General features: G+C 43.1%; 1 protein-coding gene across 1 annotated transcript in view; it reads right to left on the bottom strand.

Annotated features, from left to right (window-relative positions):
- Nucleotides 1-11,614: 11,614 nt before the first annotated feature.
- LOC107188586 (hemicentin-1-like) overlaps nt 11,615-15,201 on the bottom strand; it is a 115,050-nt gene continuing 111,463 nt past the window's right edge. The window contains exon 7 of the mRNA XM_015576897.1: nt 11,615-11,806. Coding sequence (XP_015432383.1) covers nt 11,670-11,806 — 137 coding nt within the window. The 3' untranslated portion in view covers nt 11,615-11,669. The remainder of the gene's footprint in view (nt 11,807-15,201) is intronic.

Raw genomic sequence — 15,201 nt, 5'->3', positions numbered from 1 at the left:
CGATAATAGTCCCGGTAAACTCGTCCTCGATATGTTTCTGTTTACTTTGAGGAGCGAAAAATCAACGGAATGACGAGAGTGATCCTGACATGTCTTTTTCTCGTCGTCTTTTCTTCTCGCAGTTCGCGAGCTCGTGGTCACCGATCTTGTGTCGTTTTAAACGTCTAATCAAAATGCAATCATGCTGCGATATACCTACCCGAGGGATCGCGAGTTCTACGAACTTGAACGACTCAAGCTGGGTTAATAGGCCCGTGTCTAGGTAAGGATAATGTAAATGTATATTTAAGAAGCGGTAAATAGGTATTCGTATACTTATTAACGGAGTGTGATTCGAAGGGGAACGATTGTGTGTGTAAATTCTTCGGTGTCGAAAGTGTGGAGTTGCCCGACAAGTGCGCTTACAAAGGGCGACGCGTGTGGATTCCGTGAGCGTTGATGGAAAAAGGCCTCGGGACTTACGGAGTGAGTAGAAAATTCTTAATCGTTATTTATCAGCGAAGCATAAACTCAATTCTCAAAAGATCACGGTGGATGATTAAAGATGTATTATAAATAATTTTTTTCATAGAAGAATCTTAAGTACTCACCTTCGTTCAATATTCACTATCGAACTTTTTATTCGATTCGGTGAGTTCTGTCCTCCAGTCTCGAACCCTTTTTCTGCAGTTTGCAAAAGACAATTTTCCTCTTTAATTTTACAATGTACTCTTGCATCGAAGTCTTTCTAAAAAAAAAAACGAATGAATTCGTCGATCAGTCGATACTCCGAAAAAAAAAAAAAAAATGAAGAATCGAAAACATACAGCAGTCATGGAAACGGTGCTAAGAAACGAATAATCACGTTCATTTCGTCCGATTCTTGTCGAGTTCATCCTAGATCTTGATCGCGTGGCAACGGTGCGCGCGACACAGTAGCAGACATAATTATGTAGATTTACTACGATGTAACGTTTCACGAGGATAAAAACCGATATCATAACGGCTAGCGTGGTTAAGGTGCGACTCTTACCCTTAGATCTAAAACGATATAGATTTTTTATAATGCTGCGAACACGACGGTGAGAGAAAGAGTAGCGCAAGGGTGATCTAAAAACGTTTGTAAAACCGATCTACGCCGGTGATTGGGGGGTGAGAAACGCGTTTACAGGTGCGACTATGGGAGAGTGTTTTGTGGATCTCGAGCACGGTACCAGATGGTATTTCCCGCGATATAATATTATTCACTTCTTGTATAGTTTATATACGGTAATTTATGTCGTTGTGAGAGGACAATATTTTGAGGTTGACGCGTGACGTGAGAGGATCTGGCGAGACTACGACTCCCTGGACAGGCGTGCTGAGAGAAATTGTCCATGGATCGATTCGCGCCACACGCGTGCTCGTTCGATCGATAACAGGCCAGTTTTTGTTTGAATGTTGATGATCGTGTGATATTCGGAGAAAAAGAGAGTTTAACATGTTCAGGGGGTGGACGGACACGTTAATGGATTTAATATTGTTGGACGGGGACGAAAAATCGAAAAACGAAGGGTGTAAAAAACGTGTTATCGGTGAGATTTCATTCGACTTTTATCGGAAAGTTTTTTCTCTCGGGCCCTCGAGTCTCGTTCCTTTGGAATGGCGCTGACGTACGATTCGGGTCTGGGTATCGATGTCAGAACGACGAGACTCGTGTCGTAACGTCGACATTACCCTCGCGATATCGACGGTGTTCGAGGGGAGCCACGATAAATCGGGCCGTCGCGCCGCGCCGTGCGCGCCGGTCAAACAGAAAGATATCGAGAAAATGTTACGTGTGTGTGTACAGGTCGTGCGCGCGCGTCAGAAGGTAATCGATATCCGCACGGCGATCACGGAATGTCGGACACGGCCGGATAGATAAGCCTAGATCGCGCATTTGTACATAAAATTCATAATCGATAAAAGAAAAAAAAAAAAACTGTATCATGTTATAGTGGGAATGTCAGCATGAATCAAAGTGAATAAGGTGAGACACACACGTACACACATACACGCGCGCGCGCGCGCGCGCGCGAGAAACGAAAACAACAAGAAACACACGAAAGCTGCGGTAACCGAGTACGGAATATAATACTGTAAAAACTAAAAAAAAAAAAAGAAAAAAAAAATATAAAGATATTCATCGACGTGGATACTGTTTCAATAAATGTAATGATGATATAAAAAAAAAAAAAAAAAAAAAAAAAAAAAAAAAAAAAAAAAAAAAAAAAAAAAAAAAAAAAAAAAAAAAAAAAAAAAAAAAAAAAAAAAAAAAAAAAAAAAAAAAAAAAAAAAAAAAAAAAACAATGACGAAAAACGGCTCTCTCGATTCGTTCCTCCTGTAATCAACATTCTTTTTATTTCCGTCGATGAAATTCTTTCCGTTTGCTATGACCGGCCATTCTTATCCGGGTGCTTGAACGGTACGAACGAAGCGTTACGCAAATTAGTCGAGCGTTTGCTCGACCGTTTTCGACGCAATTTTTCGCCCTGCGGGGCTGACGATGGAAACGAGTTTGTTGTTTGCACGACCGTGTTCGAAAACACTCGCGCAGAGACTGGGCGAGTCAACAGATTAAAAAACCGAGAAAAAACGAGGTGGTGAAGCAGGGCGTAGGATGGAACTGGAGGAAGGATGTGATCGATCGGGATGGCCTAAAAATTCTGGGAAGTACACGTACATCGAAAATTCGAATACGGATGATCTATCATCGTCTAACCGGCGGGAACGACGACGACCACCGCAAGAAGCGTCACTTAATCTCGCAAATGTCAAATTCTCCCCGGAACATTTTCAGATTCAATCTCTCGAGCCGGCGATCCACGGGAGAAAAAACCGAAACACCCGGGATAATACGCTTACGACAAAGCGCCATTACGTCATATTTCCCCAGACGGCCTGGAGTAATCAATTTCGTCCGTCGCCGAAAAACAATCGACCTGGCCTCCTCCCTCAAAGTGTCTCTCGACATCATCCACGCCCGTGAGCACATCGACATCCGAGGCGCTTTCAACCTTTCTCTCTCTCTCCAGGATTCGATACAATCATTCGCCACGGTCCTGTCTAACTCATCGAGTCGACAGACAGAAAAAAGGAGGAGTATCCTGGAGACGAAGCGTTTTTTCGTGCCTCGATTCTTCTTTCCCCAAAAGTCACCTACCCCCTGTTCGTGTCCCTCGACGTTCTACTCACCCCTTTCCTTTGAGATTTCGTCCCGCAGCCTCGTTCCAGAAGCTTTCCCTTGTCTTCCGTCGTCTCTGTTTTTCGAAGATATTTCAAGCCTGGTGTAGGTTTCAGGGGAGCGGGGGGAGAGGATGAAGTTTGTCAGCCCCCGAGTATTTCATTAATCAGAGAAAGATTCGACGGTTGATTGATCCCTCCGCCATCTCGCCATCCAGATGCCATTTGAAATATTAGAGTTCGAAGTGGAGAACCTGCGAAGAATCGAAATGGCTCTCGATTGGTCGGGCACGATGTCGAAAGGGAGGAGAATCACATATTATTTGGAGAGGAGAGTCTCGGGCGTCGAGGCAGAAAGGTCATCGGTTAGGACGTAGAAATTGTTTTCTATTTTAGATCGAAGATATTTCCAATGAGGGGAAGGGGGTATTGGTTCGACCTCCGAATCTCATTAATCAAAACGATTTGATTCACCGAAACGGGAGATTGAATACTCTCTGCTCTCCCTGTACGTCGTCTGACTGCCATTTGAAATATCGAGCCAGGATGGGAGGACGCTGTTCGGAAGAGTCGAATGGAAAAATTGGTCACTGGTTATTGGAGATCAGGGAATTAAATCCTGAACCAAATACAGTAAATAATCGATGAGTGTCCGAAGGCTCCTCGGCGATGATCAAACGTCATCCCCACCACTAGGGAAGGGGTGTCCCCGTGGAACAAGTCAATGCTGAGGAGCCTTCGAACATTCTCCGATGATTTAAAATATAAATAAATTGTGCAGACTGTAAATGAATCAAAATAGACGGATCATAGACCAAAACTGATTGGTAGTTGCAGTTGGCCGCCATTACCCCAGTGCTCGGCCCGTCGACGAAGCTATCGGGTTACGATTTTGGAAAAAGCAGCCGGTCACATCCCTCGTCTTCCAAAATCGGCGAACAGCAGCAGCTGGACCGGCACGCTCATTAATTGTGACAGCAGCGTAGTGCCGTGTCGGTGGGGGGGGGATAGCTCGAAAGCTTACCCCGCCGTTCGTTTTCCCATTCGAGTGTGTGTACGTGGAACGTGGCGCACCGGCACCCGGTAATTTCCACGCCGTGAAACCAGACCCGGGGACAGTGAGTGGAAAGGGCTGGCGCTGTGGTGGCCGCCGAGAATTTTGGGAAAAAATAGCTGGGCGAAACTGTTGGACACGCGTGCAGTCCACGGATCAATTTTACATATCTGGCCCGAATGGAGAAACATACACACGTGTATATCGAATTGTGACGCGAGCCGTCTTTTAATAGTTGCACACGGCTGTGGGAAAAAGCTCTCGAACACCGGTTCAAACGATTTCGTCAGGCCGCTAATCTCTCGAGATTGCGCGGACGCGGACGTTCGGCAGAATGCTGGATTGGAAACCGGTAGGAATGCGCGGATTTTTTGGTGCTTCGTGAATGTGTAATTTCGGTGTTCCATTGGAGCGGCTTGGTTTGTTGGAAATAGTAACTTCGAAACGGAAGGTATGAGTATATGAAGGGAAGTGGGAAAATAGAGGATTTTCATGTGCCGGTGTAATCGTTGATCTGCTCTACTTAACGCTATAGAGGCTTTACGGTTTGCAGCATGGACTCTGCAGCTCTTACTGTATGCAGCATGAACAACGAGAATAAGAAATAATAACACTGGTTGTGTGGTTCGTTGGAGAACTTCAGCGTTGGCTGAATGGTTGACTCATTCTACTTGACAGTAGTAAAAACCTACTGTATATGTCATTAGTAAGTAAGTAATTCATATTCTAACTTTGCTTGCGTAGATTATTGCACATTAATGACTTATACAGTGTAAAAATAAAAATATCAATCGAATAGTGTAATCCTAGAAGAAATCAGTAATTGGATGGGAATTATCGTTTATCCGTTCTACTGAACCTATATCATCTGCAGCATCAACTCTGCCTCGTACTTCATGCAGCATAAACGACGATAATAGGAAGTTATAACGCTGATTGCGTAGTTATTTCAAGAACTTGAGCGTCATCTGAATCGTTGATTTATTCCACTGAATACTACCGAGATCTACTATGCACCCCATTCGTAAGTAAGTAATTCACATTATGACTTTGATTAGATAGATTATCGCACAGGAATGATCATGCACTCCAAGAAGTATGTTAATCGAATGGTATAATTTCCAAAGGAATCAGTAGTAAAATCGAAATTATCCCGTCGTAAATACGGTTCAGCGAAACAGTGGACGTTTTAAGCTCTCCGAAACTCCGATCCCCCATTTTCCAAACACGCTTGTTACATTTCACCGCTTTACGCTGCGGTTAACAACAGTTAAGTGATAATTGAATCCGCGGATGGTTGACGAGGAAGTAAGTAGGTTAAGTGTGTGTCCGCGGGGGGGTTGGAGGTGTAGTGAACGCGTATAAGCAGGCGCTAAAGGGTTGCAGAAGCGATCTGGGGAGGGGAGAGGCCGTGCGCGACTGGTAAAATATCAGCCGTCCATCGAGTTCTGTTTGCCGATATTTTACCGGTTTAATTGTTTTTCGATAGTCGAGAGCAATTCCGGCTTTTCGCGCGCCCGAATGAGAAAGAATGGAAAGGGGAGACGGTTAGAATCGACGGCAAAGCATTCCGGGACCCGGCCATTCGTTACGGTGAAACTGAACTCGCGAGTTAACGGGCCAAGATGGCGCGTATAGCCTCCCTCCCCCCTTCGGTTTTATTGGCAACATAATTCTCGTTTTGCGCGGGGAAATCAGAGCGTGACTCGGGTAATCGATTCGTCCCCAAAAATTTTCCGTTTCACCACTTGGCCAGTGGATGCGCCCGCCATAAGTTAACTCACTCTGACCACTTAAAAATAGTAGGTACCTTTGAAGTCAGTTGTAAAGCCTGTAATATATACATGTTCAAATATACAAAATTACATTTTTCCATAAAACTGTAGAGCACCCTTTCGACCGATTATTAAACACTAGGATTAAACGGAAATAAAAAGCAAGAATTTTTCATTTTCTGCAAGAAATTTCCTGAGGAAGTACACAGAATTTTATAAACATGTTTAATTTTGTAAAGGTGGTGAGCATTTGAATTAAGAAAAATCGATTTTGGATTTGGAAAAATCGATTACGGAAGGGCACCAGCACCGCCATTTGGTATGAAAAAAAATATTTTCTATATTGAACACACGTATATATTACAAGCTTTGCAACTAATTTCCAATTTAATACATTGTATCGCCAGAAAAAAATTCACAAAGGTACCTATGATTTTCAAGCGGTCAGGGTGGACTAACCCCTTAAAGCACCCCCGTTGGTCGCGATAGGTCGCGATATTTCGTATCCAGAACGATGGTGTGCTCCAGCTGGAAAATATTTCGAGCTCGTGTTTCGGTACAGGCAGCGGCCCAGAAATTGTTGCACAGGCCAGAAATTTTCGATGGAATTACAAGCAACCCGTGCAGCGCCCGTTGCATTACTTTGCTAGATTGAATTTTTATCGAAATCGCATCACTTAGCGAAATTTGGCAGCGGCCCGGCCGGCTTTAAATCGGCCCAGTTTTTCGGGGGCTGTTCACTCGAACGAATTCATCGAATCGTCGAGCGGACAGAGCCGGCGTTGGCGAGAGGGGGGTAGGTCGGGTAAAGAGTGGCGCATCCGGTCGACGCTGTTTATTCGTTACAGCGAAATTGAATCGCGAGTCAACAGAGCAGGGGGTTACAAACACTTTTCCACAGGGTGCGGGTTACCCGATAGTACGCCTTTTTGCTCGTTTTAATGAGTAACGAGGCAAATCACAAATTAACTGTCATTTCCCATTCGCTAGCGATTCATTGATCACGGGTCCTCGGAAATCAAAGAACAAAAGTAATTCCAACGAGATGTCTTCTCTTGCGTCAAACAATAATTACACCTGTTCCACTGACTTTGATATCTCGTTTTCTCTTGGTTTACTTTCTTTTTTTTCCGTTCGGTTATTCTCTGGTCTATTTTCACGTGGAGCCTGAGAATGGGATGATAGGACATTGGGGGATTATCGAACATCCTTTGGAAAACGCAACGAATTTCCTGTTATCCCGTGCCAGTGCCGGCCGATCGAGCTGATCTTTAATTTGAGCAAGAATGAAAGACGGGATGGTGGAAGATACGTAGAAATTTATTACCGGTGGACGATGCCGCTAACGAATGTGTCCCGCGGGAACGGAACGGCTGGACAATGCAGTTTTCCAATTTTCACCGTGCTTCCACCACTCCATCCCTTCCTCTACCATCCTACGTCGAAACTGCACGAGCCTCAGTTCGACCTCTCCTGGTCTACCTAGTCCTCCGCGCTTTCACCCTTTATCTTCCGTAACCCGAACAATCATAAAGCATGTTGATTCACGGCCCGTCGTAAATTTAGCGTTATTTTATTCTCGGCCGGGTATCGTTTAAACGACTCGCAAGTACCGCGTTTCGCTCTCCAACGGCGTACGGGCCGTGATCGAATCGATTTAGTGGCCGCGGAATCGGGGGAAATTTGATTGCGCGCCTGTTACTCGAACGTTGCAGCTTGGATAATGACTTGCCGATGGGATCCAGTGTATTGCAAATAGATTCGAATCTAAGTGTACAGTTACGAACACCTGGTGAGTACTTCGAAAAAAGAAACAGTACTTTTAACCCACTGACGTAGTTAAACGTAACAGTAGATCACACGGTTTATCTGCCATTTTTGGTACTATTGTTGGAAATTTTCACTGTTTCTCTGAGTTGTTGCTTAGGAGAAATAATAATTCCACTTCGTTGGGTTCAAATTTCTCGTCAATACATTTAGAAGTAATAATATATATTTGGTAAAATACACATGTATGTTATTAAGATTTTACAGAACTATATAAAGGATTACAATATTATAGTAAATTAATAATAAAAGATAAGAATACATAAGAATGAAAATTCTGTACTATGTGATAATATTCCATTTATAACTGTTTCATTGAAACACGGCGATATTTATGCGAGAAGCTTATTTCATCACATCGGTTGCCACAGTGAAAAAAGTCGTCCGTAGTCAGACACACTTTATGTCGTTTTTTACGTCCTACATCGTCCAAATATATATGCATTTAGTTAATTGTTCTAAACTATACTGCAATATGAATTCTACGCAAAAATGTTCCAACGATATTTGAATAATCCAATCCTCTCTGCAATGTACATTTCAACTATATTTGGGTAACCAAGCAGTCAAAGTGCTAATCAAGGAATATATTATTGTGTCAAACACACACACACAGCTCTAATAAACTCGTTTCGCTGACTTAATTCCAAAAGACAGACAGTGAAGGGCGAAATTGGGCGAGCCGAGTGTCGTCCGAAAGAATTTCGCCTAGGTCAGCGATTAATTTAGAAGACCCCGACCCCAGGTTTCCGGGACGCCCCCGGGGCCAATTTTATGTGAGATCGGAGAGTTGAAGTTTTCGGAATTTATAAATGAAAATTCGCCCGGGACCCCGATTCCCCCGTCCCCCTTTCCGCCCCGAAATTGGCCGGTTCCCCGAGAATTTTATATTCAGGACATTACTGCGTGCTGAATTATTTTTCAAGTTCGGACAGGGTCGCTCCGACCGGTAGCTGCAGCTGAAGTAGCCTCGGGACGTTGGTGGTGGTGACTGTTTCCGGTCGAGGGAGCCTTGTCATCCAGGTTCCAACTACCCTTCCTTCCCCCCCACCCATCGCTGGACCACCACCCTCCGGAATCGTTGCCGTTCCACCCTTCCAACGTGGTCGTTCCGCGCAAGACGATTTCCCCAACTTTTTTGCCCGACCTCGACAAATTCGGTTTTTAATGTCCTGCCTCGGAAACGACCGAGTCATTACCATCGATTCTGCGTGTGGGTCGCGAGTTCTTGGGATATCGAGAGGGGGTTCTGAAACAAACACTTGACAGGTAACATTTAAGTGGTTGCGTCAGATCGATAATTACAGTAAATTATCGATGAGTATTACTGAACTACGGGCGATATGTGGCTGAAAGAAATACTATTGGCTTTAGAAGTCTTTATCACTCTGATAAATCTCATTAAAGGGTCAGTTTTAGATCTGCATTTCTTCTTGTCAGTATCAAAGAGCCTTCGAACACTCGTCGATATTTACTGTACTTTCTTCCTAATAGAATTTATGGCTGATATCCATTATACGAATGGAACGAAGTCGAGAGAGGTACTTTGAAGAGGTCGCTGTTAAATTAACCTGACTTCCTGCCAGCGAAAGGGTAACATGGGGTGGAAACCTCGTTGGACAAGGGTATGTAACGTTCGACAGCCACGTGTGGAGGGGATGTCGGAGGAAAACAGAGGGTAGAGAGGTACTCGTTCCCTGACCATTCAGGATTCAGCCTAGGACGTCCAGTTTCTGTAAGTTCTTTTCTATGTTCGTATGGTATATTTTTGTCCATTAGGTTCGTTCGTAGAATGACTGTTGAGCTTGATTCTGATAGGAATTATTAACTTACCTGTAATTCATAATGCATGAAAGGGAATATGGAATAGGATGGTAAAATGATACTCGTGTTATTACCTTCGAATGATTTTATTTAGAAACATCGTACAAAGTGTAACGTGTGTTTAAATTATTAAAAGATACCCCAGTGCCCTCCGCCAGATCATTTAAATATGAACGTGCAATGAAAATTCGACGTGAAGATAAATTCGTGTTGATTCGGTGTGCATTAAGAAATCTAGTTTAAATGCTTTTAACAATAAATACTACTCTAGAGACGCCGGTAGACTGCTAAAGTTTATCCATTTAATTGATTAACTTTTTAACATTCTGTGGGCAATGTGGATCGTTGACGACCAAAGTAAAATTTCATTTTTCCCGGACTTCCCTCGGAATTCGTATTTTTATAGACAGAAGTTTTAATTGTATAATGTAGCAGAGGCCCCGATAAGTATCTCAGAATTTTTTCAAATTTTTTGACGACCTAGAACAGGAATGAAATTACACTTTGGAATTTAGGACCCAGTTTACTTACAGAGTATGAAAAAAAAAATGTTTGTCTACGAAGGGTTAACTTAATGAAACCCTTAATAGATTCGTATAAACGTTCACAGTCTAGTTATCAGTAAGTGTGCGTGTTTATTCGTTTTAAATTCGTGGAAACTTGTCTGAACAACGACAACCGAGTACTGTAACCTTAATTATTTACAATTCTGCGACATTCCAGCCGAGAACCGCGGAGACGAATCACCCCGTATCCTGCCTGTCTCGGTGAATAAAGTTATAAATTAAAGATTTCATTAATGCTGGGCTCCTTGGCGCGGAAAAGGCATCGACGTGGCTAAGATACAGGATATTAAATCACCCCTCACATCCTTTGACGCTTGCACGGCCACTTTAATCCCATTCACTTCAAGGGGAACGTTCAAGGAAGCGCCGTGAATTGCAACGGCGAATTGAAGAAGACGTTCCGACGCGTCGAGATCAAGCGCAGCCATTGCGACGTCACTTACTGAATTATTTACGTAAAATATAAATTCCCGTGGCCAGGTGACCCTCATCTCGCGACCACTTTACCGACAAATCGCATTTCAATCGTCCTCTCGATTCATCCTGCCACCCCCTTATCCATTAATACGGACAATTTAATGTTCAACGATTCTTCTGGTACATTTAAATTTCAACTGCGTCGATAGCTACTTTAATCTTAGCAGCTAAACTTAAATACACGTAGTGTCTGGAGCTTGACATTATGAGCTTCTATGATCACTGGACTACAGCTACATCGAGGTAATAATCATTTGACAATATTTTGTAAAATTTAAAATGTCCACAAATACTATGTTTCAAATACAAAAGGAAACAAGCCTTCCTTTAGACCTGTGTGGCGGTGATTATGAAAGTTGTCTAAGTCAATTAACCATCATCTGTCCCTTGTGTCAATTTGACAGTTTTCTCCTAAGAAATGACGTTATTCTTCCATGTGTAGATAAACTTGGCGGAATCTTCGTGACTTTTACTTTAAAGAATTTGCAAACTTAACTATCTCTAACTTCGTTGTATTAATTTTTACCACTGGGTAAATTTGACACCGAGGGACAAATTAAGTTGGGAAAACGAGGGACAGATGAAGGTTAAATATCCTGCAAAAATGCATATTATTGTAACGTAAATCGATGTAATACAAAATAATTGATACGTTCAATTTATTATAGACTTTTTACTTACTCCAGTTTCATAATCACCGTCACAATTATAATTTCCATAAACATCCCCCCTTACCCTCGCCACATAAATTACCTTCTACTTTCGTAATTTGAAATTTCAAGGAAACATCATAGCATCTCCGAAATTTCCGCCCGAGAAACGTGTCATCGCCCTCTAATCGATGTATCCAGCTTACAGTTTGCAGTCGTTCTTGGTAGAATTTCTAGCAGTGTTCCCCCTCTACCCCCTTCAACAGGGAAACAGGCGTGAAATACTGTCGGTATATGTGTACGTGAGGGACGCTATTGCAGGAAAGTTTGGCTGTTTCGCGCGAGTATTAGAAACCACGAGAACGGAAGTAGAAGCACGGGCCAGTGGGTGACGTCGCATCCGGAAGAGACGTATCCGGCGTCACGTTGCATGGCTTCCGTGCGTTCCCCTGGAACAGAAAATACAAAAATCTTCGTTAGTTCTCGCGGTTGTCTCGCGAGCCGCGGGACAATCATCAATTTATGAACGGTCGTGTGGGGAACGAACTGGGATCGTATCGGTGTTCGCGAAAGAATAATGAAACCACGGACTCGTAAATCAATGTCCACCCAGTGGACTATCGGATTATAGGTTTTTCCCTGGGTGACGGGACTGGCCGTGGGAGAAAAGGTCTTCATTAATTACCATGCTCTTTAGCGCGAGCGGCGGCGAAGCTTGGGACGAGGCTGACAAATAATTGCTCGTGAGTTCTTCGAACGTGAGTAATTTAGTTCGCCTAATCTCTCGAAACATAGTATTACGTTGAGGTTGCGAAAGTGTTCCTATAGTTGGTCCAACTCTAATCACACGAAACGTAGTACAGTAATGTCTCGATAAGTGCAATTATTTCAACATTCGTAATACAGTAAGTCGTCGATGAGTGCTCGAAAGCTCCTCGTGGAACTAGTGAAGCCTTGAATGGTGGGAATGACGTCTGAAGATTCAGTGTCGAGGAGCCTTCGAGCACTCATTGATGATTCACTGTATTATCTTGAGGTCGTGACAGGGTTTTTGTATACTTGGTTCAGCCATAATTTCTTAGAAAATAGTATTACGTTGAGGTCGTGAAAGTATTCTACCGTGTAGCCCTCAAGAAATAGGGCATTCAACCCTCCTAGATTATTCCAAGGCACCGTTACGTTAATTTAATTATTTTCTGAATTAAATTACATAGGAATGAAGGTAGCGGAATGAATATAAGAGTTGATGGCGACACGGAGAAGTGGTGGATCGATATTGACCGAATTTTTTGTTCCAGCACAGCTGTCAGGAAAAGGTTGTCCACGGTGTGCAAAGGATTTCGCGTGTTCAAACGTTCCCCTAATTCGCGATGGAGGCGTTACACCGCCTCACGTAAATGTAAAGAACGTGCCTCGAGCAGATGTCGACGGACACGTGTAAGTACGCTCAGCTGCGTCTACAGGAAGACGGTTCCCGTTCCCAGAACATGTTTCATAAGGTATGAGCCACGTGCGTAGGAGATTCCCGCGGTTTAACACCGCGGTTATATTAAATTGCTCGGTGGAAATTCCCCCACCACGCACCCTCTGAGCCCAGAATTCCGCCCGAGACACCCCAAAATTAAAGAAACAACGCGTTCAACGTGCCAGCGAGTAATTACCCCAGAAATTTCATTTTCCGCAGATAATAATCGGTCTATTAATAATTAATTTATTTTTTAGAAAAAAAAAAACTGCCTCTACTCGATGCTTTTTCGGTTCTCGATCGTGTAAACGAGGAACGTTTCATAGGAAAATACCGAGTACGAAATTACGAATCGTTTGACTTTCCTTTTATCGAGGAACGGATTAATTGGAAATGCTCGCGATTCGATATCACTCCGAGGGGATTTTTCCTTTTCACAGGGGCTGACTCGAAGGGGCGGCGAAAGGATTTCCCAGGATTTTCGCGTTTATGGGGGTGGGAGAAACACATCGTGCGCGTTTCGTCGAGCTGTCGATGCCCGGATACAGAAAGTGGTTAAAGTCGTTAAGGACGAGGCAGAAACCCCCCTCCATTTGGCTGCAACTATTGGCTGCTTGGAGCTCTTGAACTGGCCACGTCTTAGGGAGTGCTTTACGGGTACCAACACCAGCGGAATCTTGACTTTTCGGTGGAGCCCCCGCTAACGGGTACTTTATTTTCTGAAATTACTTTTTTAACGATTTCCACCCCTGATTACACAGCCCCTTGATCCCTCTAATGGCAACGGTACGAGCGATTCGCCAGAGAAAAACGGCTTCGTGTCAGTCTATGTACATTAGAATCCAGTAAATTCTTTCATCTTTCTCTCCTCGTTCTCCCTCGTACTACCCTACGAAAGTGGTACTTTGGCTTCACGCTCCCATCTTGTCCGCGGCCAATTTTCGCAGTTTCAACCGAGTAATTATGCTTTCATATTCTCGAACGATTAAAGCGTTCAACTTTCGCCGCGTTGTTAGCTTTACGTCTTTGAATTACGTGGCGTCTGATCGCGCAGTTTTTCACCGACAGAACTTAATCGGTCCTACATAAACGTGTGAAAATTCAGATGTTGGATTTTCGAATCGCTGATTCGCTCAATTATACTCAATCATTGCCTCTATCCTTCATTCCACTGTCTGGAGGATCTTTTTCCCTTGAAATTTTACCCTTTTCACTTGAAGACCAATGGCTTCGTGAAATTCACTGACCTCTCGATTCGTAAATTCCCCTGATAGTACGATTCTAATTGCATTCTATCCAAATATTGCGTTACATCATTCAATTATACCGACTCGATAACTTGTAGTGCCATCCCGATGTTGCGGATTCCGTTCACTCTAACAAGGATCGATGATGATTGATTGTAGGACGTTAGCTCCGGTTTCTAGAATTCAAACGGTTGCGGCCAATAGATACTGAGATCCATAACCAGTTATGTAGTCGCGGGCCGAATACATGTCATTAGTGGTATGATTCAGCCGGTCACCGAGGATGGCCTTTGATATCTGATTGTGTACACTAGATAGCTAAGTTAGCTCATTTGCCTTTTCATTAATGAAACATCAGATCATTCTTCCACACCGATACAGATGTCCTCTATAGTCACAAGATTCGCAACTATCAGGTCGTTTCAATTCACTCCAATTCGTCGATGACTATCTCCCTTTCTCCACTAGCAAGCTCTGCCTGCTATAACTTGTCATGTATAGTAGTGATTGCATTGACTAACTTCCATTAGTAGACCACGAATCGTGATCAGTAGAGATCACTCTGTTATTAGCAGTCCGATCGAAAATGCTTTTACCACGTATATCATGGTTTCAAGAGAGCTTTAACGTGGTTATAGCAAATTTTTTGTGAACTCTTTTTTTTTTCATGATTTTTCAAGTTCACCTTCAATTTCGTGCAAATACACCTATAATATTTTCACGCCTATCTGTTAGAGGATTTCAAGACGAATTCGGTATCATAACATAACATGTGTTACTTTTTTTTTAATTGAATTTTTGAAAGGAAATTGAATGTGACCTTGGAAAGTTATGAAAGAAAGAATTGACAAAAAATTTGCTATAACCACGTTAAAGCTCTCTTGAATCCACGATGTACCTGATAAAAACATTTTCGATCGGACTACTAATAACAGAGTAATCTCTACTGATCACGATTTGTAGTTCACCCTGTGTAAGCAACACATATCATACGGTGCCAATTGCTTAAACATGACAGGTTCCAGTATTGTTCCAACCTAGGTGATGGCCTAAATTCAGCAACCTTCCCCTACACACAAAGAAGTCAATTCAGCACGGTGCTTTGAAGTGCCAAGGTAGGCAACCCCATGAA

Source organism: Dufourea novaeangliae, unplaced genomic scaffold, assembly GCF_001272555.1.
Source record: "Dufourea novaeangliae isolate 0120121106 unplaced genomic scaffold, ASM127255v1 scaffold133, whole genome shotgun sequence".
In the NCBI taxonomy this organism is placed as follows: Eukaryota; Metazoa; Arthropoda; class Insecta; order Hymenoptera; family Halictidae; genus Dufourea; species Dufourea novaeangliae.
Note: the sequence above shows the minus strand (reverse complement) of the source record. Positions and strands in the feature narration are given on the sequence as shown.